The 27,806-nt window shown below is 55.5% G+C and overlaps 10 protein-coding genes across 10 annotated transcripts; 3 read left to right on the top strand and 7 right to left on the bottom strand.

The window, feature by feature from the left end:
- Positions 1–212: 212 nt before the first annotated feature.
- EV422DRAFT_623441 (uncharacterized protein) lies at positions 213–4,486 on the bottom strand (the record flags this gene model as incomplete). The annotated part of the gene is made up of 14 exons (XM_053074222.1): positions 3,971–4,486; positions 3,795–3,900; positions 3,563–3,699; positions 3,397–3,480; positions 3,225–3,308; positions 3,053–3,136; positions 2,861–2,965; positions 2,673–2,777; positions 2,485–2,589; positions 2,297–2,401; positions 2,113–2,217; positions 468–2,042; positions 324–390; positions 213–244 (listed from the first exon to the last, which is right to left on the bottom strand). Exons 1-14 carry the CDS (start codon positions 4,346–4,348, stop codon positions 213–215), a joined length of 3,072 nt encoding a protein of 1,023 aa, XP_052921358.1. The 5' UTR covers positions 4,349–4,486.
- Positions 4,487–5,383: 897 nt separating this feature from the next.
- Positions 5,384–6,837, bottom strand: EV422DRAFT_545850 (uncharacterized protein). The gene is made up of 3 exons (XM_053071483.1): positions 6,480–6,837; positions 6,269–6,412; positions 5,384–6,175 (listed from the first exon to the last, which is right to left on the bottom strand). Exons 1-3 carry the CDS (start codon positions 6,751–6,753, stop codon positions 5,721–5,723), a joined length of 873 nt encoding a protein of 290 aa, XP_052921357.1. The 5' UTR covers positions 6,754–6,837; the 3' UTR covers positions 5,384–5,720.
- EV422DRAFT_545848 (Peroxin-3) lies at positions 6,838–8,875 on the top strand. Its single transcript, XM_053071482.1, has 7 exons — positions 6,838–7,106; positions 7,173–7,420; positions 7,509–7,794; positions 7,872–7,958; positions 8,049–8,189; positions 8,277–8,526; positions 8,594–8,875. Exons 1-7 carry the CDS (start codon positions 6,940–6,942, stop codon positions 8,666–8,668), a joined length of 1,254 nt encoding a protein of 417 aa, XP_052921356.1. The 5' UTR covers positions 6,838–6,939; the 3' UTR covers positions 8,669–8,875.
- Positions 8,876–9,222: 347 nt separating this feature from the next.
- EV422DRAFT_571771 (WD40-repeat-containing domain protein) lies at positions 9,223–13,287 on the top strand (the record flags this gene model as incomplete). Its single annotated transcript, XM_053073031.1, has 11 exons — positions 9,223–9,442; positions 10,006–10,080; positions 10,157–11,169; positions 11,272–11,643; positions 11,755–11,880; positions 11,953–12,042; positions 12,108–12,384; positions 12,473–12,726; positions 12,800–12,919; positions 12,991–13,101; positions 13,264–13,287. 11 exons carry the CDS (start codon positions 9,223–9,225, stop codon positions 13,285–13,287), a joined length of 2,682 nt encoding a protein of 893 aa, XP_052921355.1.
- On the bottom strand, positions 13,288–15,009 carry EV422DRAFT_290559 (uncharacterized protein). Its single transcript, XM_053066032.1, has 6 exons — positions 14,852–15,009; positions 14,699–14,770; positions 14,521–14,561; positions 14,366–14,438; positions 13,935–14,308; positions 13,288–13,833 (listed from the first exon to the last, which is right to left on the bottom strand). Exons 1-6 carry the CDS (start codon positions 14,953–14,955, stop codon positions 13,520–13,522), a joined length of 978 nt encoding a protein of 325 aa, XP_052921354.1. The 5' UTR covers positions 14,956–15,009; the 3' UTR covers positions 13,288–13,519.
- Positions 15,010–15,416: 407 nt separating this feature from the next.
- EV422DRAFT_478689 (uncharacterized protein) lies at positions 15,417–15,918 on the bottom strand (the record flags this gene model as incomplete). Its single annotated transcript, XM_053067273.1, has 2 exons — positions 15,417–15,608; positions 15,730–15,918. Coding segments are annotated over 2 exons (381 nt in total), but the record flags the coding sequence as incomplete, so codon positions are not given.
- Positions 15,919–16,862: 944 nt separating this feature from the next.
- EV422DRAFT_490017 (ubiquitin fusion degradation protein UFD1-domain-containing protein) lies at positions 16,863–18,167 on the top strand (the record flags this gene model as incomplete). Its single annotated transcript, XM_053067457.1, has 2 exons — positions 16,863–17,375; positions 17,478–18,167. Coding segments are annotated over 2 exons (1,203 nt in total), but the record flags the coding sequence as incomplete, so codon positions are not given.
- Positions 18,168–19,916: 1,749 nt separating this feature from the next.
- EV422DRAFT_545800 (uncharacterized protein) lies at positions 19,917–21,126 on the bottom strand. Its single transcript, XM_053071481.1, has 4 exons — positions 20,648–21,126; positions 20,481–20,570; positions 20,281–20,394; positions 19,917–20,190 (listed from the first exon to the last, which is right to left on the bottom strand). The coding sequence occupies exons 1-4, from the start codon at positions 20,877–20,879 to the stop codon at positions 20,012–20,014; spliced, it is 615 nt and encodes a 204-aa protein (XP_052921351.1). The 5' UTR covers positions 20,880–21,126; the 3' UTR covers positions 19,917–20,011.
- A 148-nt stretch (positions 21,127–21,274) lies between these two features.
- Positions 21,275–24,927, bottom strand: EV422DRAFT_545796 (uncharacterized protein). Its single transcript, XM_053071480.1, has 11 exons — positions 24,593–24,927; positions 24,459–24,529; positions 24,324–24,380; positions 23,870–24,248; positions 23,649–23,791; positions 23,471–23,575; positions 23,003–23,380; positions 22,579–22,917; positions 21,953–22,501; positions 21,702–21,875; positions 21,275–21,625 (listed from the first exon to the last, which is right to left on the bottom strand). Exons 1-11 carry the CDS (start codon positions 24,789–24,791, stop codon positions 21,617–21,619), a joined length of 2,403 nt encoding a protein of 800 aa, XP_052921350.1. The 5' UTR covers positions 24,792–24,927; the 3' UTR covers positions 21,275–21,616.
- Positions 24,928–26,268: 1,341 nt separating this feature from the next.
- On the bottom strand, positions 26,269–27,298 carry EV422DRAFT_545789 (chaperonin 10-like protein). Its single transcript, XM_053071479.1, has 3 exons — positions 27,253–27,298; positions 26,852–26,929; positions 26,269–26,789 (listed from the first exon to the last, which is right to left on the bottom strand). Exons 1-3 carry the CDS (start codon positions 27,253–27,255, stop codon positions 26,556–26,558), a joined length of 315 nt encoding a protein of 104 aa, XP_052921349.1. The 5' UTR covers positions 27,256–27,298; the 3' UTR covers positions 26,269–26,555.
- Between the last annotated feature and the right edge of the window lie 508 nt (positions 27,299–27,806).

Genomic DNA, 27,806 nt, shown 5'->3' with positions numbered 1-27,806 from the left:
CAATACGTAGTCTGCGGAGGCCGGATCTGCCGTTGCCTGTAGATTATGGCACACTCGCGCCGGCCCAAGCTGTTGCTTCATCGAATAAACCACGAGCCGGAAGGAACGAAACTCTTCCATGGAACTATGCTTTTTCACAAATCAAATAAATTCTCAAAAGTTATAATACATTTGCGGGGGGGGCGGGGGGGGGGGGGGGGGGGGGGGGGATTTCAAGAAAGCTTTTTGCTCGCCGCGGTAAGTTCTGTAATGCAAATGCAATGGATGAGGCAAATGAGCAATCAGAGTGCGACAACAGGGTCATATCGGCGGGACGATTTTACCTGACACTCTGCGAACTGTTTCCCGAACGCATTGCGGCAGGGCTGTCGCGGGACTCGGGGATATGTCCTGCGCCAGTCAGGAGTGACAGAAAAGTCAGGGTGCTTGTCAGGTTACAGAGAGATTCACAAAAGCAAGGCACATACATCCGTAAATTCTGACATCCAATCGTCCTTGCTTGCAGCTAACATCTGCAAGTTTTCTTCGATGGAGAGGCCTTCCGCCAGCCTCTCCTTGTAGAACAGGGCCTCGGCGTGTAGGTCTTCCAACCGGCGTCTCTCCGCCTCGTCGTCCGCCCGCCGCTCCCTGGCCCGCCTCTCTTCTGATCGGCGCTCCAGCGACCGTCGCTGCTCCTCCTCCAGTTGTTGCCTCACCCAAATTTCTTCAGCCAGTTTCTCCGCCGTCAGTCGCTCGTGCTCTGCTTGGCGTTTTTCCGCCAGTACAACCTCCGCACGGCGCTTCTCCGCCAGCGCAACCTCCGCTCGGCGTAGCTTGGCTAGTCTCGATTGGGCCCGCCGCTCCTCTTCCAAGCCTTTTTCCGTTGATTTGACATCCGCCCGCGGTACCCCCGCAGGTCGCTTTTCGACGCGTAGCTGCTTGGCACGGCGCTGTGCCACTCGGTGCTTTTCTGCTTCCTCCCAAGCTTCCGCCCGCTGATTCTCCGCTAGACGCACCCACTCAGCGTCTGGCAATTCGTCCTCTAGGGTCGGATTGTACAACCACCAAATCCCGGCATCCGGGTCTTCCATGGTGAAAAGCCCCTCTGCACTCTCTATGTCCTTGTTGAACAGCTGCTCTAGAAAAAGCTTCTCCTCGCGCGCGGCCTCGATCGCGGGATCCTCCATCTCCCACATCTCCATCGCTTGTTTGTATTCATCGTCGCGGCGAATCTCCTCAGCCAGTCGTTTCTGACGCTCCACCCGCGCAGCCTCCACTTTTGCAGCCCGTTCACGATCCTCCTGCTCCTTGACCGCAATCTCCTGCGCAGCTCGCTTCGCCACCTCCTCTTCCACCCGCTTGGCTTCCGCTTCAATCTCTTCCTGCCGTTCCGCCTCGATTCTCCTCCGCTCCTCCTCTTCCTTCATCACACGGTCGCTCTCCTCCCGCTCAGCCACCTCTTTTGCAACCCGTTCACGATCCTCCTGCTCCTTGAATCGTCTTGCTTGCACATCGGCAGCCTCCCGCTCAGCCTCCACCCTTTCTTTCTCGATTCGCTCAGCTTCCGCCGAAATCTTGGCTTGCCGTTCCTCCTCGATACTCCTCCGCTCCTCCTCCTCCTTCATCACACGATCCCTCTCCTCCCGCTCAGCCGCCTCTTTTGCAGCCCGTTCACGATCTTCCTGTTCCTTGAATTGTCTTGCCTGAACATCGGCAGCCTCCCGCTCAGCCTCCACCCTTTCTTTCTCGACTCTCTCAGCTTCCGCCTGCGCAGCCGCGGCAACACGCTGCTCCGCCTCACGCCGAGCCTGTTCGATCAGCAGTTTCTCCTGATTCTTTTGCTTTCCTTCGTCGCCACGTCGAGGCTTCTGAATCGCCCGCTGTGGCATATAGTGGATGGGATGCTCCAGCTCCTTTACAAGGAGTTCCGCGACTTGCTTCTCTACAGCACGACGCTTCGCCTGCGCCGCGAGTCGCTGCTCTTCAGCAAGTCTATCGCGTTCCGCCTGCTCCGCGAGAACTTCAAGGATGTCCTGCAATGCACGGGTCTCGCGATCCTTCGTCTAAACATCGAGCAAGACACTCATCAGCTACAGAAATCGAAAGTCTGTGGACAAAAGCACGAATGCGTACCGTATCCAACACCTCAATCGCGGTCCCATGCTTCTTCACTTCCTCTGCTTGGATAGCGAGTCCTTCGATGATGTCCTGCAAGGCACGGGCTTCGCGATCCTTCGTCTAAACATCGGAGCATGACACTCATTAGCTACACACATCGAAGGTCGGTGGGCAAAACTTCACAAGCACAAATGCGTACCCTATCCAACACCTCAATCGCGGTCCCATGCTTCTTCACTTCCTCCGCTTGGATAGCAAGTCCTTCAAGGATGTCTTTCAGGGCGCGGGCCTCGCGATCCTTTGTCTAAAGGGAACAAGATGATCATCAGGTCCATTCTCAAAATCGATGGTGTGTGGGCAAAAATTCATAAAGCAACAAATGCGTACCATGTCCCACACCTCAATTGCCTTCCCCTGGTTTTTCACCTCCTCCGCCTGAGCCGCAAGTCCTTCGCGGATGTCTTGCAGAGCGCGGGCCTCGCGATCCTTTGTCTAAAGGGAACAAGATGATCATCAGGTCCATTCTCAAAATCAAAGGTGTGTGGGCAAAAATTCATAAAGCAACAAATGCGTACCATGTCCCACACCTCAATCGCTTTCCCATGGTTTTTCACCTCCTCCGCCTGAGCCGCAAGTCGTTCGCGGATGTCTTGCAGAGCAAGGGCCTCGCGATCCTTTGTCTAAAGGGAACAAGATGATCATCAGGTCCATTCTCAAAATCAAAGGTGTGTGGGCAAAAATTCATAAAGCAACAAATGCGTACCATGTCCCACACCTCAATCGCTTTCCCATGGTTTTTCACCTCCTCCGCCTGAGCCGCAAGTCGTTCGCGGATGTCTTGCAGAGCAAGGGCCTCGCGATCCTTCATCTAAAAGACGGGAGCAAGATGATCATCAGGTCCATTCTCAAAATCGAAGGTGTGTGGGCAACAACTCATAAAACCACAAATGCGTACCCTGTCCCACACCTCAATCGCTGTCCCATGTGTCTTCACTTCCTCCAGGATGTCTTGCAAGGCACGGGCCTCGCGATCCTTTGTCTAAAGACGGGAGCAAGATGATCATTAGGTCCTTTCTCAAAAGCAAAGGTGTGTGGGCTGTTCAATTCATAAAACCACAAATTCGTACCCTATCCCACACCTCAATGGCTGTCCCGTGCGTCTTCACTTCCTCCAGGATGTCTTGCAAGGCACGGGCCTCGCGATCCTTTGTCTAAAGACGGGAGCAAGATGATCATCAGGTCCCTTTTCACAAGCAAAGGTGTGTGGGCTGTTCAATTCATAAAACCACAGATGCGTACCCTATCCAACACCTCTATTGCTGTCCCATACTTCTTCACCTTCTCCGCCTGGACCGCGAGTCCTTCGAGGATGCGATCCTTCGTCTAAAGATGGGAGCAAAATGATCATCAGGTACATTTGCAAAACCAAAGGTGGGACATCAACATAAGAGCATAAAATGCGTACCGTATCCAACACCTCAATCGCGGTCCCATGCGTCTGAACCTGGTCTGATAGCTTGCTATACCGCGTTTGAAGGACATGCTGGTCGTGACTCAATTGCTTCACTACCGTCGTCACGGTCGATAAATTGTTCACCAGTTCTGAATAGGTTAAGAAATTTTCAGTTTGGAAACTCCATTGATAGGATGCCGGAACAGGCAAATTGTGTATGCTGGAACGTGGGACTGTCTCTTACCTTTCGTCTGTTTCAGCACCATTTGCCCCATTTCCTGCGCCATCTGGAGTTCCGCCACAACAATCTCTTCTTCGTCGCATTGTTTTCGAGTTTCAGGTTGGTACTGCTGTCGAAAGGAAAGAAGGTTCAACTCCGCAACCCATGTGGGATTTCGAAGTTCGGCGCAAGAGACTTACGTCAATTACCCGGAACACTTCGAAGAAACTAATTGCGAGAAAGACGGCAAAGATGACGGGGGTCCAGCCCCATGAGTCTTCTTGATAATATTGGCCCATGCCGTATTGCAGCATCTTATCGCTGTAGAAGTAGTGTGCTCTGGGAATTACCCCGAAACGAGCAGAGAGACGTGTAGTAGCGCAACCGAGATGTAGTAAGACGAGAGTAGAGTAGAAGTAGTGTGCTCTGAGAATCACTCCGAAACGAGCAGAGAGACGTGTGGTATAGCAGCCGAGACGTAGTAAGACGAGCAAGAAGACGTGAATCGTAAACAAAACAGGTCGTTGATGTTGTGAGCAAGTGAACCTGTATCGGGATATGCTGTAACTCGACAACATCGGCGAGGAACTGAGTTGTCTGAGACGCAACTGAGTTTAAATAATCGGAGACGGGAACTTCAGAAACGAAGTGAAAGTGGTTGCTTGCGGGCCAAGCCAGGGCGGAGTTGGGCAGGCGGAGTTTGGTCGAAAATCCTGTCAGTCCGTGTTCTGGAAGTGTGACGTGATTGCACAGGAATAGCAGGTCCAACGTGGCTTACTCCAACTCCGACACAGACTCCGACAGCCTCCGCCCAAAGGAGGCTGGCCCGTCGTTAGCCAGCATATTCCCCCATCATTTGAACCATCGAAGAGGAGATTGAAAATGCCCATAGCCGGGCCTAGGGCTTGGCCTTTCGTGTCTGACTTCAACTCCGCTCCGACCCTCTCGAATTGGCAATTTGCTGTCCCAAACGACACTGGCCCGTCGTTAGCCAGCATATTCCGCCATCATTTGGACCATCGATGAGGAGATTGAGAATGACATAGCCGGGCCTAGGGCTTTGCCTTTTGTGTCTGACTTCAACTCCGCTCCAACCCTCTCGAATTGGCGATTTGCTGGTCCAACCGACACTGGCCCGTCGTTAGCCAGCATATTCCGCCATCATTTGGACCATCGTTGAGAAGATTGAGAATGAACATTGCCGGGCCTACTGGGGCATTGCCCCAAAAAGACACTGGCCCGTTGCTAGCCGCCATATTGCGGACTTCCTCCGCCATCTCTTGACCCATACTGAATTTGAAATGAGAATAGCCCGTAGCGCGCTCAAACGTGGGGTACGGCTTGCGTCTCAAACTCCGACCACTCCGACTCGCTCGTGGGTATTTAGGATTGTCCCACGTTCCTAGCCAGCCAAGCGGAGTCTCTTGCTTCGATGTTGTTGCGTCAGTGCCTTCAACCTAGAGTGGGCCGTCGCTAGCCAGATGGAGTCTCTTGATTTGTTTTGGTTGCGTCGGTGCCGTCAACCAAGGATGACAGATAGTCTGCCTGACCATGGCTAAACGATTCCCACATAACGTGTGTATGTGTAGCAGGGACATATGCAATGAGCGTTTCGCGATGTGACTAGGTATCAAATTCATTCAAATCTATATTTACAGCTCTGGGTCAACGATGATATGCCAGCTGGAGAAGGTTTGCTAGCTTGAGGGATGTGCGCCGAGTTGGTATACGTTCCGAATAGCGACATGTCCAAGCCAGGTCCTGCTTTCGCTGGTATAAAACTCCGGTATGTACACATGAACGGCTGTGCAATACGCCGCATCATCAGCTGGTACTATTTTGGTGGTTCGTAATAGCAGGTTCGTATGGTCTGGGATGTACCCCGGAACGAGCAGAGCGACAGTAGCTGCCGCATCGTAGAGTAGAAGGTTTCGTTTATGCCGGAATCCATCAGCGCTCACCGCCAGCCACGCCTTTGGCCTTCTTCATCCTCTCCACACTCTCCCTCAAATCCCGAACCTGCACCTCCAAAATCTCCAACCTCACATTCAAGCGTTTCCGATACTCCACATCAAACGCATTCAACAGCGGGCTGGCCCATTCGGGCAGATCCACGCTCCGATTCAGCGCGTCCCTCGCCCAAATGAACGCCGAGCCGATCGGATCTAGCTCTTTTTGCGCGCTGTGGTCATAGGGCAGGTGGCTGTCGGGGCGAAGAAGGTCGAGGGTGAGCAGGCGCCGCATTGACCAGGGTTGTGGGGGCTCGGCGGAGGGGTTTTGCTGTCGGATGTGCTGGGCGAGGCCTTGGCGGAGGCGGTATTGCCGGAAGAGGAGGTAGATGGTTTGGGTGCTGCAGGCTATGAGGGAGTACATGACTGAGCCTGCTATTATCGCCTTTGGGCCGCCTGAGAGTGAGAGTGTGTGGAGGTTGTTAGTCGACTAGTTATCTGATGACATTGTAGGAAGGTGGTGCGGCACCTGTCCAATCTGATACTCACGCCAAACGAAACCCAACCCGGCTCCAACAACCGCCCCAGACGCAATGCTCGCAACCAGCTCGTCCTTATTCCGCATCCGAAAACTATCTATCCCCTGGGCTGCATTACGTGCGTACCGATAATGCAGTATCCCCTCTCTCAAACCTATAAGGCCAAAACCAACGGTCAGTATCGTCCCAGCTGAACAATTGCGAGTTCGTCCTCTCCATACCAAAGAAGGGCAGGGACGCCGTGACCCAGTTCGCGCCCATCCCAAACCCCCACGCAACATGACTCTGCCCCTTGGCGACCGCAAATAGCGCTCCCAGCGAGGCGCCTGTTATTCCGGCCGCTGTGGTGGCTTGCAGCACGAAAGGGATGGAGTTGCGGGTTGGGTGGGTTAGGGCATTTTCGCGTTGTTGTGGTGCAGCTAACGGCGGTTGTGGTGCGAGTGGTGGGGGTAGCGAGTCTGGTGCTGCCGTTGCTGCTGCTGTTGTTGCCGACATTGTTCGGATGTCCTGCGTAATGTCGTTCAAGTTGCTTGCAATTGAGCGCAATGGGAGCTGCAATAAGAAAGTGCGAAATGCCGCTGGCCGGAGGAAACCGGATTGTGACATTGCAGACATCTTTCAGAGATCACCCCATAACCAAATACAGGACAACTACACATACACACTCACAGAGGGACAACAATGTCAGCAGTCGTACAGTCCGTAAATGGCTTCCTCGGCAGGAACCGGCGGAAGTTCTACTGGCTCGGGGGGACAGCCAGCGCAGGCTACATGCTCATAAAATATGCGCAATGGAAGTGGTCCGAGTACCAACAGCGACGGGAACTGGAGCAGACCGCAAAGTCAAAGTGCGTTCTCGCTTCCATTCACCGTCCATTTGTCGGGCGTTAACTAACCCTCCGTCTCTTCTATAGTGTGAAGAGACGGTTCGAGCAAAACCTCCAAGACTGCACCTTCGCCGTCGCGTCGCTTCTCCCAACGCTAGGGGAGCAACTGTTTGAGGGGCTGAATGTGGAGCTGATTACGGCGCAGCTGCAGCAGTGTCGGCAGGCGAAGAATGAGGCGGGGAGGGAGTCGCCCGATGGGTCGGTGGCGACGTCGGAGGAGGGGTCGTCGAGTAGGAAGACGAAGATTGAGCTGTGGGAGGAATTGAAGATATTGAGTACGTTTGATGTTCAATCTGCTGCGGATGAGACTCCGTGAAGGGTTGAAGGCTGATGCAGAAAACCTACCGATTCGCATCACTACAGGCTTCACACGAACAATATCCGCCGTCTACCTCGTCACCCTCCTCATCGTCTTCACCCACCTGCAACTCAACCTCCTCGGTCGCTTCTTCTACCTCGACAGCGTCGTCGCCTTTGCCCCGCAAGTCGACGACGACGCCGACACTCCCGGCGTGGTCGTCGCCGCGAAAAAGACGGTGACGGATGAGACCGAGCGCAAGTATTTGACATTTAGCTGGTTTGTTCTGAATGTTGGGTGGAAAGGGTGTGTGGAGAGGGTGAGAAGGGCGGTGGGGGAGGTTGTGGGGAGGTATGTGTGCTGTGGCTATGTTGAGTAGCGTTCGGTGGGGATGGAGGCTGATGAAGTGAATGTGACCACCCACACAGCATGTCGTTGAAGGAACCGATAACCTACGACGTGATGTTGAACATCATCAGCCAGATTAGGAGCCAAGTGGAGGGAGACGGGTTCAGGTAAAGCAAAGTCCACCCTCCTTCCTTCGTCTGGCTTGCTGTTCACAAGAGATCATGGACACTCATCACGGTCTTGCACCGCCTCCACAGTGAAAAGGTAGCATCGTACCTCCTCCCAGAAGAAGGGACAGAAGAAGAAGTCCTAAGCGCCAGCGGCGGCGACGACGAGGAGTTCACAATGGACGAGGAGCTGGACGTGCTACTGGACGAGACGCGTGATTTCGTCGAGAGGTAATCTCGAACCCCCTTCTTTTCCCAACCCATCCCGCAAAAAACCCGCTAACCACCTCAACGCAATATCTATCCCCCTCTTCTTAGCACGGACTTTTCCCACGTCCTCCACTCCTCCCTTGACGAAGCCTTCGACCTCCTCGCCAAACAGTTCCGCCCTACCTTCATCACCGACCAACACGCCCACTCATCTGTCACAGAACTAGCACCAGGTCAACAACAACTGGATGTGGGGCCGGTGAATAAGGGCAAGACGTTACTTTTGGCGGGCGCGATACCCGTCGTCAGCCGGGTTGCGCATAGTGTGTTGAACGGGGTGCCAAATATCTTCTTGGAGGTATGCGTGATTCAATATTTCCTGTGGATTGATGTCAGGATTCCTGACTATGTTTTTGATTTGATAGGCATTGTCAGCCCAACCGGAACTCAAGGCCTTCTCGGTTGTCATGTATACAGGGTGGGAGGATCGGGCACCATGAGTGAGCAACCCATGTGGCTCCTGCAGATAGTCCTCACCCCCGCCGTGTACATATATGGCTGCCTATTCTGCGATTTAATGGCGGTGTATAGCGGAGAACGACCTGTATTTCTGGGTCATACATATGCATAGGCCCGGTGGCCGGTGGTGCATGTTATATCATTTACCACATGTTCGATAATGTTTGTGGGCATGGATGGATTCACTCACTGCTTAGCTGTCGTTTTTGAAACCACGCGTAACCCACGCCTGCGAGCCCATCTGGATGCTGGATCTGGGGTCGGAAGATAGCACAGGTCTCGGTATGGGTTGGGAGGGTCGCGCATAGTCCCCTCGTAGCAGAACCACCCCCGCAGCGTCCATATCATCTGCACAGTCCGCAGGGAACGACGAGAACAGCGCGTGTGTCATCAAGCGACGCGTTCTGCTCCTTCCTGCCCACCTCCGCACTTCGAAGCGAACGTCCGCGGGCCCTCGGGAAGCGACAACCGACTACGCCCCAGGCACAACCTATTTGCATACTATCCATCCCCTCCCTCCACCGTCCACAAAGGGATGACCGGCTCCTGCCCCTGCTGGCCCGCCCGCATCCGCGCCCGCCGTCGCACCGCCCCGTCACTTCACGACCTTGGCAAAACGCATGTAGGCAAAAAGGGGTCCGCAAAGTCTTCTACCTCGTCGGTCAAGTCGACCACGAGGGTTCGAGGCGGTAGTAGTGGGGATGTCGACGAGGATGGGGAGAGGACGGATGGCGGTGGGGATGAGGATTTGCTTGGTGAGTAGGCGAGCCGCGACCGAGAGCGAGCCGGGGGTGTTGAACTGCAACGAGCGACGGCGAGGTGCAGGGTTGGGTTTGGTCTGGGAGACTGCTAGATCGACCAAAGCGAAAGCCTTGCGAGCGAAGCGAGCGCGAGCGGAGCGAGTTCCTTGCGCCAACGGCGCAATACCCCTGACCACCGCTCTTAGCGAGTGCGGTCCTGTCCACCGCATCCCAGCATCCTCGTCGCGAGCGGAGCGAACAGGATGTTGTATGTGGATAGTTAGTTGACGGATCATGGTTGATGGATGTCGATGGGTTGATGGCTTGATGGGTCTGACGGAAACATTGACACTAAAGAAAATGTTTCTTTTTGGGGTTAGCGCTGGAGAATGAGATTCCGTTTGCGATGAATGAGCAAGCATGGTTGGATGAGTTTAGAGAGCAGGCGAGTAGTTGATTTCATGCCGGCCGTTTCCAGTCGTAGCGGAAGGGAGGACTCCTGGAGATGCGAATTCGGGAAGAACAACCGCTCATTCCAGCACCCTATCAGTCGAATCTAGCGTTTTTAAAACACATAGAGGTACCCTCCACCTACGCCAACTCCATCAACACCACCCTCCCATCAAGTTCTCTGCAACTAGCGCACATTTATGGTAAGTGAGGTCAAACAGCACATGCAGGTTTGCGACACCCGTCACATCCAGCTCATGTTTGATTCCCATCCGACAGGCTACTCGTCGGAAGCGCAAAGATCCAACATCCATCATCTGTACCCACCATCTCACCCGCGAGGGCTGGTAACCGTCCACCCCGCCGGGAACCATCTAGTCATAACAGCTGCTGCCGGGTCACCAAGTCGCACCGCACCGATCCCAGAAACCCCAGACGTATCCCAGCCACCTATCGCCGCGGATGCAAGCCCACACCCCTCCTACTTCCGGCACCACGTAAAAGCCATAACTGCCATATGCATCCACCCCGACGGCGGGATCGGCGCGTCAGCCGAGCTGGGCCCGGCGCCGGTCGTCAAAGTATGGGCTGTCGAAACCCCCGGCCATCACGGTCCGTCATCGGGGCGCAAAATGACGAGAATGTCGATATCGGTCGGGCAGAGGGCCGTGTCGCCCGAGCCAGGCACGCCATTGGGGACGAGCTTCAGCGGGAAAGACCCTCGGGTGGGGTCTGACCAGCCGGACAGCGAGCTGCAGTTGACAGTGCTGGCGACCGCTGTCCTGCCGGAGCCCATCCACAGCGTGTCCGCCATGACGTTTGCAAAGGACGGGACCACGCTGGTGATTGCGGGGAACAGGGAGGATGAGGCGGAGGTGCTCGTGTACGAGTGGCGGAAACTTGCCCCGGGAACCCATTCCGCCGCCGCCGCCGGGTCGGCCGCAGAGCACCGCGCCCCCGCCGCCCGCGCCGTGATCCCCGCCCCCGTGTTTTCCCTCACGCTCAACCCCTGGTCGCGGCGGGAGTTCATCGTCGGCGGGCTGCGGCATCTCTCCTTCTGGACGATCGACGCGCCGCTGTTGTCGCAGACCCTGACGTTGACGTCTAGACCGGCCGGGTGGGCCAGGGACGGGGAGCAACATCACGGTGCCGCGACTGCTGCGTTGACGGTCCTGTGCGCGGCGTTCACGCTCGCGAAGGGGCAGAGGGTGCTTGCGGTCGGAACCGCGAACGGGGACGTGGTGTTTTGGAAAGGTGATCGGATCGAGAGCCATTCTCGGGCGGTCCACAAGGTACGACAGAGAAAACCAATGTTCCCCCCCCCCCCCCATTCCCATTTTGTCGGCTTACTGACCCCCCCCCCCCCCCCCCGCCCCCCTCCCCCACCCACGCAGGGCCAAACCCTAACCCTCACACCCCTCCTCCACCCCACCCTGACCCTCCTCACCGGCGGCTCCGACCACACCCTCCTCCTCTTCAACGATGTCCTCACGCCCATCTCCACCCTCACCCTCGACTCCCCCGTCCGCGCCGTCGACGCCGGCGGCTTGGGCGGGGTGTGGTATGGCTGGGGCGAGGCGATGAAACGGCGGGCGAGCCGGGCGTTGGGGTTGACGCCTTTGGAGACGGGATCGAAGGGGCTCGGGAGGGGTGGGGGGGAGAAGAAGAGGACGGGGGCGGGTGTGAGGGTTGGGTGTGGGGATGGGAGCTTATGGGTTGTGGAGATTGGAGAGGAGGGGACGCTGAATAAGAGTTTGCTGTCTGAGGTAACAGTTCATATTGGGTGTCTCTCACACAGTTTGGACGGATTTAAGAGGTGGTGACGGGCGGTTGGCTGATTAAGTTGCAACTACTACCCAAAAATGAACAAAAAAAAGTCGCACGCATCGCAAACGAATCCCGGCGTATGGGGTCTCGCCCCACACCCGACCAACCCGCGGCTTCTGCTGACGTGCGGGAATGATGGGTTCATCCGGCAGTGGGCTGTCGAGGAGCGGAAACAGGTTCGTTTTGGCGTTTCTCATTACCTCTTACCTTCCGGTGGCTGATCAGCTGGTGTACGTGGACCCGCCCAGATAACAAGCTGCAACCTCAAAATGCCCCTCCGCTCCTGCACCTACGACCCCTCCGCCCGCCAGATCGCCGTCGGGTCCGACCAAGGCACCGTACGTAAAAAACCAATGCCCCATCTCCGAAATCCCGACCTAACCCCCCGGCTCTCCCCGCGCAGATCTTCATCCTAACCCCGACGCTAACCTCCACCCTCTTCATCATCACCCAACGCCGCGACACCATCCACGCGGTCTCCTACTCGCCCGACGGGCGCCTCTTCGCCGCGGCCACCCAGGAAGCCATCATCGACGTGTACAGCGTCGCCGGCGCCGACGGGAGCGGGTACCAGCGCGTGATGTGTTGCCGCGGGCACTCGAATTTCGTGTCGGCGCTGGACTGGAGTGTGGACTCGAAACGGTTGCAGAGCAATAGTGGGAATAGCGAGATCATGTTTTGTGAGTGCCCCCGAAACAACCTTTTATTTTTTTTTTGAAACAATAGGTGTTTGATGCTGACGTGGGGTGGGGTGGGAATTTTGGGAAGGGACGATGGCAACGCACCCGCCGCCGCCGCCGACGCCCTTCGCCGAAGTCGACTGGGCCTCCGCCACATGTCCGCTCTCGTGGGCGACAAAAGGCGTGTACGTGTCGGGGGAAACAGCGCTCTCCTCTCCCGCCGCCCCCACCAACCCCACCACGCCCGACGACTGGAAGATCCAGCTCCGAGGCGTGCTGGACTCGGCCGAGGCGCGCGCGGACTTGTTTGCGAGCAAAGGGTGTGTGCTGGGGTTACGCGATGTGAGTCTGTCTGCCCCAGCGCCCCGTTCCCCTCTGGAAACTGATATTTGTTTTTACGCGTTGTGGCGTGAAGGTGGTATGCACGGCCCGCGGCACGCCCCCCTCACCGGCACCCGACCCCGACAAGGTCGTGGTCATGGGCACGACGCGCGGGGATGTGCTGCTGTTGCGGTATCCGGCCTGTGCCGAGGGGGTACGTGTTCATCAACTCAGACACCCTCACATATCCGCATGAGCTGACGCGGGGATGTGCGTATGATACAGGCACCGGCGTATACGTACACGGTGCACGCGGGCCCCGTCGGGCGCGTGGCGGTGTCTGTGGATGGACGGTGGGTGTTCTCGACGGGCGCCGGGGACGGGTGTGTGTTGCAGGTGGGTGTTTTTGACCGGCTTGAGGGTTTCCCCCCTTTTTTTTGTGTGTGTGTGGGGGATCTGATGATGGTTTTTTTTTTTCTTTTCGTGCGGGGGTGTGCAGCATAGGGTTGTTGATGGTCGGCGGTGAAACCCAAATCCCCACATGATTCGGCATCGTAGCGGGTTTGGGGGACTAACGCATAGACGATAAACAATACGACAAGATCATTTACATGTACAGCATCCATATAATACATCTACACACTACGAGGTACCTGTGTGGTGTGCATATCTCCCCAGCTTCACGGCAGTGTCACGAGGAGTGAGTTATCACGAATGCAGAACAGGTGTCTACGCTTGTGGCTCTACTGTAAAGTCTATAACAAAAGCGTCGAGAGGGGGAGCTGTCCGTACATCACCCACCTCCCACATCGAATCACAACTTCGACCCCCGCTCCCCACCGTTACAGACATGCCGAATCTCCACAAACCGGCCCCCCTCCACTCTGATTTTTACCCGATTCAGCGGCTTCCCGTCGGACCCCTCGCTCGAACATCCCGGGTACTCCCAATCGCCCGGCATCGCCATCGTCAGCAACCCGTCGGCACTCGAGAGCGGTTCAGGACATATGGGCGCGAGTTGCTGTGCCGTGCGGCGTGTTTCACCGGAGATGTAGGACCGCAGATCGGAGAGGTGCAGGTGGGAGAGTTCGAGGAGGGTTAGGTATTGCGGGACGATTAGGGAGATTTCTGAAAGAGAAATTGAACGTTGCCTGGGTGAGAAGGGGGGTAGCATACAAAAGGAGGGAGATGGATGGGATACACATGCACATGCACATGGACGTACGTACCTCCCCGCTGATAAGCCTCCAACGCTTCCCGTGGGGTCCACCACCTTGCCTCGGTACACTCGGTCCCATCCGCGCTGACATCGTGTCCCTCCGCCGAATCCAAAACAGTCAAATAAAAAAACGTATCAAACCTCGCCTTCTGCGCAACAGGCGTGATCCAGTTTGCCCACAATACAAGTGCGTTGACGCGTGGGGCCGCAGACAGGGATGTGCAGAGGGTGTGGAATTCGTGCCCGGAGGTGTGAATGAGGTGGCGCCAGTGGGTTGATGTTTGTGGGGGGAGGGGGAGGGGTGGGTGGGTGAGGAAGAGGCCGGTTTCTTCGAAGGTTTCGCGGAGGGCGGCGAGGCGGAGGGGGAGGGTGTCGGGTGGAATGCTTGGGGAGAGGGGGTTGGTAGGTGTTTGGTAGGAGTGGATGATGTAGGGACGTTACCGTTGGTTGGCTAATGTGCGGCCTGTGAGCTGTTCCCATTTGGCGTCGCTATCGCAGGAATCTACGACCCCGCCTGGAGGGAGAAGAGCACCGTGAGATCCAGCTCACTTGAAGACGGTTGACACATCTGCAAGAAGGTGCGCTCCTCAACTTACCAGGGTACGCGTGCATAGACCCGAACGATCCTCGCGCCTGTCTTCAAATACCCTCAATGGAAAAGGGAAAAGAGAGACCCCCAAATATCAGGTCCTCCGCGGAAATGGATTCGAATAGGCGGAACCAGCAAAAGCGCCAGTCTATCCTCCACCCCCTCCACCCAAGGACCACACACACCTCTTAACCATCAACACCTTGAAATCCGCTCCACCGTCACTCGGCTTCCTTATCGGCGCACATACCAGCAAGCTAGATAAGACGTAGAGAGCAACATGCGCGGGAGGTAAGTTTTTTGAAGATGCATAAGACGGGTGAGAGATGGACCCAGACCTGGATGCTGTGCGTAGCGGCTTAACTCCCGTCGCGGATGGGGAGGGGGAGATGGTAGATGTTGCGCCGGAGAGGAGACGGACGGAGCGTTTTACGCCGGTCATGGTTACTACGTAGTTCTTGGGTAGTACGTTTGTTGTGCTTGAAGGGGGAGTGCGCAAGTTGAAGCGGAAAAGCGCTCTGGTGACCCCCTCTGACAGCACCCGCGTGACTCACCGTGACTCACTGACGGCATTGCGCGTGTGGACTGGAGCATTTTCTACAGTACAAAGGCAATGTTACCGGTCCCCATCCCAATCCGTTTGTGCCAAGCATGAGAAAATATGTATGTATAATGCGGGATTTGAGTCTCAGATAATATGTCTATAATATGATAAATATCCTCCCCCCATTCAGTCCCATTACGATCCCCTCAGTCGTCTCAAAACAACTCATCCCCCCCCTCCCACGCCGCACTATCCCACATCGGCAACCCCTTCCCCCCCGGCAACACATCCCCCATCAGATCCAGATCCCCAACCCCACCCAAATCGATATTCCTCACCCCACCCCCAAGCACCCGCTCCCTGTTCTTTCCCAGCACCCACAGCAACCGCGCCAGTACGACGCCGTTGCGGACGACGAGGAGGATGTCTTCGAATTCCATCTCGTCGGTACGTGACGGCGAGCAGGGGGTTAGGAGGAGGAGGAAGAGGGTTACTAGGCAAATCGGCGTGAGGGCCAGGTCGAGCAGGTTCCAGGGGCTTGTCCAGAAGTGCTAAATCGAAGCGAGGCGAAAATGAAACAAAGCCAAGGTTGGTTAGAGGGTTGGATGGTTGAAGGGATGCCCAAGGAGATTGAACTACGTAGATGGGCCTTCGCTCGCGCCCATCGCTTACCTTCCCAAGTGCACAAAACCGTACTCCCACCTCAACCAACATCGCACCATTGACGCACACCTCCAACACATAAAACCAAGCCCCCGGACATGGCACATAATAAGCCCAGACGAGGCAAGTCACGCTCATGACCAGCATGGCGATATAGAACGCTTTCCAGAAGCGCGAGTGGAGCAGGCGGTTGGCGAACGAGTGCAGGAATGTAGCGTGGGAGGTGAGGGCGGCTCGTGGGCGAGTGTACATTTGGCTGAGGCTGAAGTTGGAGAGGAGGGAGGTGTGAGGTTATGTTTTGATGTGTGGGGCTCACAGTCGAGAGAGCAAACCGACATACTCCTGAGTCCCCCCATGGAGGGATGCTGTACTCACTTGGCCGAGAAATTCTGGGAACAAGTAGCCCCATATAAGTCGATTTCCAGAATTCAAAACGGGAGAGAATGAGCGTGTGCTGTGCTGTAGCGTTCCAGCCCGAAAAAGCCTGCGCCCATACGCAAAGCCTTTCCCCCTACTTCCAAATGCGCAACTCACATTCGTAGTCCCACTCATATCGCCCAGCAGCGGTCCTGACCGACTCCTATGCATTTCGCAGGTAGAAGAGTAGTGTCGCCAATGCACATTTCAAACCCCGCTCAGTTTTCGGGGCGGAGTTGTGTGGTCTGACTGAGTTTTGGGAGAGACCAACGACACTGTTCGTTGGGCGCACAAGCTGCTTCCTGAGTCGGTGACCAGTTCCTCTTGCCGCATGGACAGTGCCAGTATGTGCGGTTCTTTCCAGTCTATTGCGTTGTTCGTTGTTCGTTGTGCGTAGTGGAGTGCAGCAGGCGAGAGTGGCCGCTGCGCCGTCTGCCCGTCCGAAGCCACACCTCAACAGTCTCAGGGCTTGCGCGTCGCTCGAGGGACCCCAATGCGTTTGCATTTCTAATCCTCACTCGGCACTACCTGACCAATACAGCACTCAGGCGCACAGGGGAGGGAAGGTTCTGGAAGTCACAGGCAGTGTCGTCGGGTCCGTCGGCATATTTATATATGCGCGGGTTGAGACTTTGCTCCCCATTCACGCTAGATAGCTCAGCGGACATTGGAACACCGCCGCCAGCAATTCAAACGAAAGATCCCACACCAAGATGACTTCCCCCTGGACGCGGCTCCTCCGAGCTCAAACAGTCGAAACCCTTACCGGCGACCGAGTCAACCTCCCCGCCGACCTCCTCCATTCCCTCGTCGGCAACGACGACCGCCATGCCCACCCGCTCACCTTCCAACTCGTCAGCCCGCACACCAGTCTCAAAGTCTATGCCACAGTCCGCGAGTTTACAGCCGACGAAGGCACGATACAGCTCGGAAAACCACTAGCGGAATCACTTGGGTTGCTGAACCTTCCGCCCACCGATAACGATGATAATAAGGCGCTGGACGTTCGGTTGACGACAGTCACACTCCCGTGCGGCACGTACGCGAAACTGGCACCGCTGGATGCGGATTATCTGGAGATTGCCGATATCAGATCCACCCTCGAATCGCATCTGCGCAGGAACTACGCGACGCTGACGCAGGGGCAGATTCTGGCTATCACCGAGATCCATAGGTCGACGCGGCAGGCGCATGAGCATCGGTTTCTGGTTGCAGAGTTGAGGGCAGAGTCGAAGGATGTCGTCGATGATGATGATGATGATAGCAGCGATGAAGAGGATCGGGATGGGATGTCCGGTATGAATTCGAAGAATGGGAAGCCGGTGCATGTCGTCAAAGAGACGATCCCAGGCTGTCTCATCCTCGATCAGGATGTCGTGGTAGACATCGAACCTCTCGACATCGGCTTGGCAGAAGCGGCGGTACGCAAAAAGTTCACCCCGCAACAAGCTGGTGGCGGCGGCGGCGGACCAATCCAACTCTCCTGGGACGCAGAAGGGCGGACCGCGTCCTCATTGTCCCCATATTCAGTAAAAGCCGACGAGTACATATACTTCCAGATCCCGACAACACCTTCCCCATCGACATATACCATCGAAGTAGACCCACACCACGGCGACGCGGACGTGTTTCTGTCCACAACCTTGGAGAAACCTTCCATAATGGATCACTCAGCTTACAACGTCGACGTCGGCCGCTCCGTCGTCTCATTAGAGGTGCCGGATCCGACTCAGGCGCCGATCCTGCATATCGGCGTGCTGGGCGTCTCCCCAACGTCCGAGTTCCAATTACACGTCCGAGTCGACGACCTCTCCGCCAAGACCACCGACGAGCCCGTCCCCCCTCCGCCTGAGCCAACAACCGAACCACCACCCGGCACAACCCGCTGCACCAACTGCGGCGCCCACATACCTTCCCAAACCCTCCCCATGCACCTCGCCTTCTGCCTCCGCAACAACACCACCTGCCCCCACTGCCACACCACTCTCCTTAAATCCCAAGCCGCCGACCACTGGCACTGCGGTTTCTGCCCCTTCATCGGCACCATCTCCTCCGGGGCGCGCGACAAACACATGAGCAGGATACACACCCCCATGACATGCACGTGCGGCAAGGAGTTGTTTTTACCGGACGTGGCGACGCATAGAGGTGAACGGTGTCCTGATCGGCTGCACGTGTGCAGGTTCTGCCATTTGTTACTGCCCGCTGGCCCGCCGAGCTTTTTGCCGAAGGATCTGTTGTTGGGCGGGATGTCGAGCCATGAGAGCGAGTGTGGAGCACGAACGATCGTTTGTGCAAAGTGTAAGGCCGCTGTGCAGATGAAGGTAACGTAAACGTCTCACACCATTCGTCTCTCCCACCATTTACACCCTCATAACTCTTCATCCCCACTCTAATCTCCCACATCAGGACATCCAAACCCACGCAAAATTCCACGTCCACCTCACATCCCAATCTCTCGCTTCCCTTCCCCCACCACCCCCCCTCTGCACAAACACATCCTGCTCCAACCCCCTCTCCACCAAACCCACCGCCCGCGCCGCCGGCCTGTGCTCAACCTGCTACGGAACCTTCTGGTCACCCCGGCACGACCCGCAACATCAGAGATTTGCGCAGAAGCTGGTGCAGGTTCTGCATCGGCAGATGGTCGAGGGGTGTGGACGTGCGCTTTGTCGGAATCATGTACGTTCTGTGGGTCGTATCATCTCATACCCATTGATGACATTGCCTTGCTGATATCTATCTATCTGTTTCTTTTGATGTTGGTTTCCACAGTACTGCGCTACAGCAACCTCCCACCCGCTCGACCCAACAACAGCAGCCCTCACAGCCCTCTCCCTCCTCCCCCACGCCTTCATCCACCCCCCTCCCACCACACCCCCGCCCATTCCCCCCTCGTCCCCTCTACCACCCCTCCACCTCCCAACCCCACCCCCGCACCCCCTCTACTTCCTCTGCAGCATCGTCACAGACCCCGCCGTGCAGCTGCGGCGGTACGCCGCGGACCGGTTGGCGGAAAAGGGGTGGGATCTGAGCTGGGGCGTGCGGGCGTTGGCGGAGTGTGCGGGGGACGAGCAGGCGGCCGGGAGGTGGTTGGGGGAGGTAGGAGCTGTTGCGAGGCGGGTGTGAAAGTGTGTGTGTGTGGCCCCCTGATGTGCGTATGTTCTATGGCTGGCAAAGCAGACAGAGTCCTCCGGCGCTTTTAGCGGACTCTGTGCTCTGTGCCCGCTGCGGTCGGGGATATGCAAAAGGGATGGGGATAGGAACCCTTATGAATTATCGCAGGGCTTTGTACGCCATAGCAGCATCCCCGCCCGCCGGTTTATGGAGCGACTTCGGCTCCCGCCCCGTTCAGGATATTCCAGTCAACGGGGCGTCGTTCGAAAACGCGTCGTCCGGTGCTTATGTCATCCGTACACGTCCAATTCCGATTGGCGAAGTGGAGGAACCGCAGCGAGCGACCAAGAATCTTCTGGTTGCAATTTCAGCTTTTCAAAGATGCTAACATACTCCCGTCAATTGATACTTTGGGAGTTTTTTTTTCAAGCGATAGTGTGGGGCGCTTACAATATCTACAGCTTGGAAAGCCCTTGAAGCCTCGAAGCCTGATTCCCTTGCCCTGGTGGTCATTCCAGTGTGAAAGGAAGGAACTTGCACAGCAGTTGTGGGGGGGTGTTGGCTTGCTAGGACTTGAGACCCAGAGTGGTGACTATGCTTCCAGGCGGCTTGATCACTGCGCGCACACACCAATTGCTTCATGTAACGAACATTTCATTTTACATTTTCGCAAATAAATAATATGTAATTAGGTGACTCGGGAGTTTGTAGACAGCGCATACGGAAAATTGTGTGAGCATGACGATGACATCGCAATTCACGCCACGATGGCTTCTGGATCCGGCAGAACGATGTCTCCAGCGTCAGCGACAGATGCCAATCCCGCAGCCCCTTCGTACACACTGTTGCGCCCCGCCCACTGGGAGCACTGCGGATCTTGCCGTGCTTCTTCCAACAGCTGCAGGATCTTTTCCTCATAGTCCTCCACCGCGTCGACTGTGGTGAAGGCAAGGGCATTCTAGTTTGCACCGCGCCTTTTTCCTGCCAATTTGATGAAAAACAAAGCAAAGACGAGAACACACTTACCCCGTGTGACCAGATCTTGCAATTCGGCTTGCAGGCTCTCCACCGAAACCACAGAGTCCTGGTAGTGGCAGAGGGCCTGCCGGGCTCTTCGTGTGTTTCCAATGTACCCCGACGCTAATCGTTCGGAAATAAATGCCAGCGGAGTCAACATTGGGGGGGCATTGCGATAGAACGGGCTCTCTTCCTCCCGATTCACGTACCAAGTTCACGTAGCTCCAGTTGGCGCTCCGCAGATGGGTCACACCGTATCAACCGGTTGAGCTTGATCTGAGTGACATCGCTTGTGGCGACTGCGGGAATGTGAAGTCGTGGTCAGATCGGGACGGAAAGCTCCCCGGGTTTCCCCAGAAACATACGCAAACTCCACCTTTTGCCGCTTGGACTAATCGGAGCCGTGCGGCCTCCCAGGACGGATGGCTTGGACCGGCACACGGCTCGGTCGCGAGGTATTGCATGGTGGTCATGGTGCCGATTCCGCGAGAGTTAGTGTCGCTTGCTGATGCGATGTGCCCGCACGCCAATGTACACCAAGCGAGATAAACCGCGAGCAGATTCCAGCGGGACACCCGAACATGCTGTGAGCGATTTATGAAGATCATAGTGGCGCGCTTTTTCTGCTTTCTATTGTAGGTTCACATGTAGGTTCTTGTTGTCGCCAGGAACCGGGACGAGTTTTTCGACTTTTGCAACGGACGAAGCAAGGTAGGTTGACGAGGAGGCAGGGTAAGGACTGACCAGAAGTTAAATAAAATGTGTGGATGCGGACATTGCTCTCGCACAGCTTGTACTGGGTAGATTCTTCGCCAAAAGGATCGCAATTGCGAAAGGGATGTCGGGCCATCTAGGCTGTTATTTAGCCCATTGAGTAAGGACAGAAGCAGACGCGCGACACGTAAATAGTGTCAGTTGCTGTCAAACCACGGGCTGCGCGAGGCCGCCGAGACGAAGGCCATTCTGGCAATTCCGTGTCAAAAGAGTAGCGATCTGAACAAATTTCTCTTACTTTTTTTTTGTAGGAATTTTTGAAAGAATATGAATTTCCATTCGGGTATAGCGAGGATGTCTCCCCCCGGTCCGTCCCATGTCTTTATTACAATACACAACCAGTCATACGGAGAAAATTGTGTAGAGTTCATTCCCCCCCGAACCAAGGTAGCCAGATAGAAATAGAGTGTAGGGAACAAAGGAGCGCGATGTTGTCCTCACCCCACACCACTTCTACACTGGAGAACGTAAGGTGACCGGGGGGGGGATGTAATGTTTTTCAAAGGTGGATCGTTTGCGATATGGGAGCTAGGCCCACATGGTAGATTGATGGGGCTGCGGTTGCTTGTTTTCAAAATTGCTGTCAAAGAAAAGAAACCCGCCATTCAAAATCAGAAAAGTGACCCCAAGCTCCCAACGAACGTTTCAACACATACCCAATCAGCCCCATGCTTCTTAATATACGCCTCCGCCCACTTAAACTTCACCCTCAGCCCCTGCGGAAGCACCTTCGCGACGGGGACGCCGTGCTTGGAGCACCAGGCGAAGGTTATCCGCGGGTCCAGGTAGTTGGTTTTGGAAGTTCCCAGGGCTGTGTCTTTCGTCATGTCCTGTTGAATACGATGAATACATTTCGGTGAATATGTATGTTTAGGGAGCGGGGAGGGAGATATGGAATGCAACGTACTTTTCTCCGCACAATCTCCTCCTTCGCCTCCACCTGCTCATTCAACTTCACCAGCATCTTCTCCAGCCGCTCCACGGTCGGCGCGGGCGCTTCCTTCTTCACCTTCACCTCCTTGTTCTCCGCCTTCATCTTCTCCAGCTTCACTTTCTCCTTTTCCTCTTTCGCTGCCAGGTACGTCTTGATGAATTCGGGCGTGACCCCTTCCTCGGCTTCGCTCAGCTCCGGCCGTTTCTTCTTCGATTTCGCGTCTAGGAGGTCAAGAAGCTGGGCTTTGACTAACGACCGCTCGTATTTGACCCCAAGGACGGCATTCTGCGAGCGCGCCATCGCTTCTCCGAAATTCTTCGCGACGCCTTTTTGGTGGTTGCAGAGGACGGCGACGAGGCGGTTGGCTTCGGTGAAGGCGTAGAGTTTTTGGGAGATCGTGCCGTCGGCGGGGGTCAGCTCGTTGAGTTTGAGTTGGAAGGTTGCCGAGGCGTTGTGGGTGCGGAAAACTTTGGCGGTGAGGCCCGGCATGTATTTTGTGAGGTGTTTGTTGAGCGAGGCCGTCTGGAGAGAGAACGCGTTATGGAGAGGGTTAATCGCCAAGGTAATGATAGGGATTGGCAGATAGCCCCCAGACTTACAGTCAACCGATCAAACAAATCATCCCCCTCCTTCTTCGGCGGTTTCTTAAAAATCTTGATATTCTTAAACACATCCTCCTCCACCGTCAGACACTTCGAGAAGCGAATCGAGTCCTTGCCCAAGAAATCCAGATGGATCTTGTTAGGCGGTTCCAGGATAACGTGCTCGTATCGCAATGAGCAGCAACCGACGGTGTCGGCCTCGTCTTCGCCTTTTTCGTTGCCCGCTCGCAGGGCGAATTGGTCGATGAGGTACATGGCGGTTGCGCGCTGGCGGTTGCCCATTTCTTTGTCTTTCATTTCGCGCATGTAGTCTTTGCGGATTTCGTGCACTTTTTTCTGAAAGATCATAAAACTGCAAGTCAGCAAGGGGAGGGCCAAGCGAGACGCAAATGCAACAGAACACAGGGCGCAAAACACGAACCTTAAGCTCCCTCGCTTTGTCAAACTTCGCGCGATCACTCACAACCTTAAACCTCGAATTCACCGACAAGAAAACATACTTTGTATTATCATTCACATTCTCCTTCCACGTCGCCAGCCACGTCACCGTCGGGTCATGGATCACTTTGCCCCACTTGTGGCCGGCGGGCGGGTCGGGGACTTTGGCGTCCTCGCCGATGTTGATGGTGACCTGCTCGGGGAGGACGCGCGTTTTGAGGGATCCGGTTTTGGGGTGCTCGCCGCGCCCGCGGAAGAGGCCAGGGGGCTCGATACGGTAGTTGCCGACTTTCTCTTTGTGGGAGTCGACGTAGGCGATACCGTATTTTTCGTCTAAGGCGGCTTTTTCTTCTTTGATTTTCTGGATGGCGAGGATGCATCTGCGTCAGTTCCGACTATCTCTGATGGCAAGTCGTGGCAACTATCATTTGATGAGATTCCAACCGCGCACCTGTTTCTCCTCTTTGCTCATATTCTTCTTCCGTTCCTTCTCCTGTGCTAGATATTCGGCAAGCGGAGAGAAATCACACTTTTCAATCTTCTTGATTGGCGGTTTCTGTTTGGTAGAGATCGCGGTGAGAAACTTGACCACGAATCCAGGTGCACAAGATCCCATCTGTTGGGTTTACCTTCTTATCCTTTGCCAAAATCGCCAGAAAGTCTTTGAAAAAGTTCTGCCGAAACTTTGGATTCCGGTCCCAATCCGTGCCCATAACGCCCGCATAGAACGTCGCGACTTCTTCCGAATCCGGCGATAACTCCACCGGTTGGCCTGTCGAACCGCCTGCGTCAGCACTTCGCGCATCACCCACCCACCCACCCACAGAGGCCAGTGAACCACCCCGCTCACCATCATATTTCATCTGCACCCCATGCGGCTCATACGGCGGCGGAAACAGCGGGCCATTATGCTGCAGCGATTTCCACTTGATGCTGTTATCCGCGCTCATGTTGTCCAGCCAGCTGAAATCATCCTCCTCCTCTGCAGCCGGCGCATCTTCTTCATCCTTCGTTGCGGCCCCTTTCTTTCCTGCCTTTTTCTTTGCTGCGCCTGTCGCCGCTGGATCGCCGGCCGTGCCCTCTTTGACGACGACGGGTGTTATGGATGTGTCGATTTTGGACGCCTTCTTTTTGGTGCTTGCGCTGCTTTTCCGCGGTTTCTTTTCGGGAGTCGCTGCGTCGCTGGTGTCGGAGTCCACGTCGGCTTTTGTGCGTTTTCGGGACGTTGTCTTCATCGTTGGAAAAAAAGGAGTCAGTTTCTAAAGTTCAAGATATCAAGGCAACTCGGAAAAAGAACGTCTCACCTTCGCCGTCCCATTCGTCTTCGCTTTCGCCGCCGGTTCCTTCTTTAACCGCTTCGCCTATGAACACGAACACAGCACAGCAATGAGTAAAAGCACCACGCTGAATTGAACGTTGGAAATCGTCGGCAGTCTCACCAAAGGCACATCAGAATCACTGTCCGACTCAACCACCTTCTTCCCCCTCTTCGCTGTCGTCGTTTTCGCCCCTAAAACCAACCCCAGATCAATCACCGACTCCGAACCCCCCATTAGCTTCTCTCGCGACATACCACCACCACTCAAAGCCCTCTTCCGCTGCGCCAACGGAATCTCCGACTCCGATTCATCATCGTGCGCGGCGGCGGCGGCGGCGGGTTCGTCTTTCACGGGTTTGGCGGGTGATTGTGGATGGGAGTCGGAGGTGGTGGTGGTGGGTTTGTTTGCGCTGCGACGCGCGAGGAGGGGGACGTCGTCTTCGCTGTCTGACATTGTTTCTGTTTCGGGGATATAAGTTAGGGAGTTTGAGGGATGGTTGGGTACAGCGCTCTGTGCTGGGAGTGTTGCTGTGCGGATGGAGGGTGGGGAATGTCAATTGGTGAGGGGTGGGATTTTGGAGGAAAGCGGGGCGCGCTCAGCAACTTTCAAATAGCAAGGGCAATTATCGGACGCGCGCATTTGCATTTGGACGTTTTCCCTTCACCGGCGCCCGACACCTCCTATGTACATACTGTACACAGTTTATACTTCTCCTCAACCTTCTCTCCACAGCGCATGTGGCGATGCTAAATTGTTATTAAGCGCCTTTTCTTCGCGTGGGTCAATGGCCAAGGAAAGGAAACGGGGCATGAAAACCTTACTCAAATATGACCATCACAACCTCGTTTCGAGGGGGGCTACTTTCTGCCACCACATGTCCCTCAGGAAGCGTCACTTGGGAAGCTGGGGCGCATGATGCACATAAAATAGATACATGGGGCATGCAGAATCATGTACAGGCAAGAAGCATTGTTTGCGGGTAGATGCATATATTATACTTCAAATGACATAAACAACATGCAAAAAAACCCGTCTTCACATCCCCTCGCCTTGCCACCGCCCCATAGCTCCCGTCCCCCCACACCACCATCCCCCACGACATCCAATCCCAAACGGCTACTCTTACCCAAATCTCCACCCGAGTCCGTTTCCATAACGCCTTTCATTGGATCAACCTATATTCGAAGGAACAGCAAGAGTGAGCGAAACCAACTCTCACACTTCACAATCCTTCCCTCCAAACGGGTAGAACAACAATAATCTCAGAAAGTTTCTATGGTATGTTTTCAGTTTTCTCAGCCTCGACATCCGGGGATGTCCTAAGCGTGGTGCATGAAGGGTCTCATCCTAGATCGGTTTGCTGTTCTACCGGGCCGTGGGAGTGGGTGGTGGGAAGGCTTACCTGCTTGATGAGACTTCGTTCGCTTTCCGAGAGTTTTGAGACCGTAACCTAAAGAAACGTGAAGGCTGGAGAAGGGTACGTAAGGGTAAGTGACACATCCTCAACGTAGTGGTTCCAAGTCGGTGTGAAAAGAGAAAAACCATCTCTCCGTGACAAGGCATCAGACAAGTCAGAAATAACGCTTATGCTCTCGACACTATGGGTTCCGCCTGGGGCGGCAAAGCAGTCATCTTGCGCCGCTGTCACGGATGTTGTTTTTCCATGGACTTTCGGGAGGAAGGGAGAGACTTACCGAGAGGATTTGAACCCCCGCTGCTTCGCGGTGGGCGGGGTGTCGGACGGTGGATGTCGACGGCGATGAACCTAGAGTGACTTCCTCAGTTCTGATTTGGTTTGATGGACGCACGGGCCTGAGAAGCTGAAGAAGTGTCGCTGTAGGTTCTTCGCTGAGATGGGTGGTGGAGTAAACGACTTAGAGCTGGGAAGAAAAGCAGCGCCGAAAATGGAGCGACGTGCGATAATAAAAGCCTCGTAGTCACGCGTCTCACGTGATCCTAGTGCTATTGCAACATCGAAGGGAAGCCGGGTTCAAAATGGTTTATGTATGACCATCCGAGTCGTCCGATCTTATGCCAGCAATGAGCGCTGTGTCTAGCGGAATGACCGGCGAAGAGTGCCTGCTATTTGGAAGCACACGCAGCACATCTCTCATCTCTGATCCTACAGGCGGACTGCCTATCCCTTGCCCTACGTTAATCTGCGTACCGCTATATCCTTTCCATGCCTCCATCCCACATCCCCCACATCCCTCACATCTACTCCAACTTGCCCAAAATCTCGTCCTCCTTGTACAAAAAGAACTCCTGCTCCGCAATCTTAACCGTGTTCCCCCCGTACGGCGGCAACAGCACCCGCTCCCCTTGCTTGACGCTCATCGCGCGCAGGCTGCTACCGTCCTTTGATGGCGCGCCGGGGCCGACGGCGACGACTACGCCTTCGTTGAGGGTTGAGCGGGCCTGTTCGGGGATGAAGAGGCCTGAGGCGGTGCGCTGGGGGGTGGAGGGGGTTAGTGGGAGTGTGGGGTGACAGGGCAAGGGAAGTTGAGGCTTACCTCGGGAGCCTTGATCCGCTGGATGAGTACCCGGTCAAAGAGGGGGATTATCTTGCTGGCTTGTTTGTAGGCGGCGGACTGACGGAAGGAGGAAACGATGGTCAGGACTCCGATGTCAGGGAGTGGTAGTCGGACCAGATCACTTGTCGTCACCCAGGACCCTTCTCATCCTCCCAAAATCGATAGACAGGAGGATAGCCTGCTGCCACCGCCCTTATCTCCGGGTCCCTCGGAGCTCTATCTGTTCTCAGCTAGCAGGCCTTCCTGTTCCTTCGTCCTCCAACATGAACTCTCCGCGACAAAGGTGACCATGTCGACGAGTGAACCTCAAGCCGCTCTGTGTCCCACCCAACCGACGAAGTAACAACTGTCTCTTTAGGAAGGGTGGTTCAGGTACGTACCATGTCTGCAACTTGGGACAGGGAATCAAGTGACGACGGGAGTGGTGATTGAGAAGCAACCGACGTTTTTCGAAGCGCAACGCGCGCGATTGAGTCACGCTGGATGTTGCTGTCGGTTGCTGTCAGTCACCCCCTGCCTTTCTCGGGCATCTTCCCGTCCTCCTGCTGATTGTACGGCCTGCATGCACGGCGCACGTTTCGATCCTTTGAATCCACATATCCACATCGAGACGGATGGCCGGGGTCATCAGAATCCGAATGTTGAGGCTATGTTGGCAGCATCTGTTCGTTCCATGCAAATCGTTCATCAGACCCCATACCTTCCAATCTTTCGATGCCAACTTCCTATTCCTCCTAACGTATGCAAGTGAGCTTGTGCTAAATGAAGGAAGCATCGGCGTTATTTGGTACGAACGGTCTATAGGCGCCCATGCCCCTCTCATCATGCCGCCTGTTGGAGTTGATGAGATACTGTATAGTAGATGCGTTGCGCATGTGCATGAGCAACAACTGTCCGTGTTAGGGTTGACACAGGGCTGAGGGGATCCTCCCGA

The sequence above is a fragment of the Fimicolochytrium jonesii genome (genome assembly GCF_025526975.1).
Source record: "Fimicolochytrium jonesii strain JEL569 chromosome Unknown EV422scaffold_37, whole genome shotgun sequence".
In the NCBI taxonomy this organism is placed as follows: Eukaryota; Fungi; Chytridiomycota; class Chytridiomycetes; order Spizellomycetales; family Powellomycetaceae; genus Fimicolochytrium; species Fimicolochytrium jonesii.
Note: the sequence above shows the minus strand (reverse complement) of the source record. Positions and strands in the feature narration are given on the sequence as shown.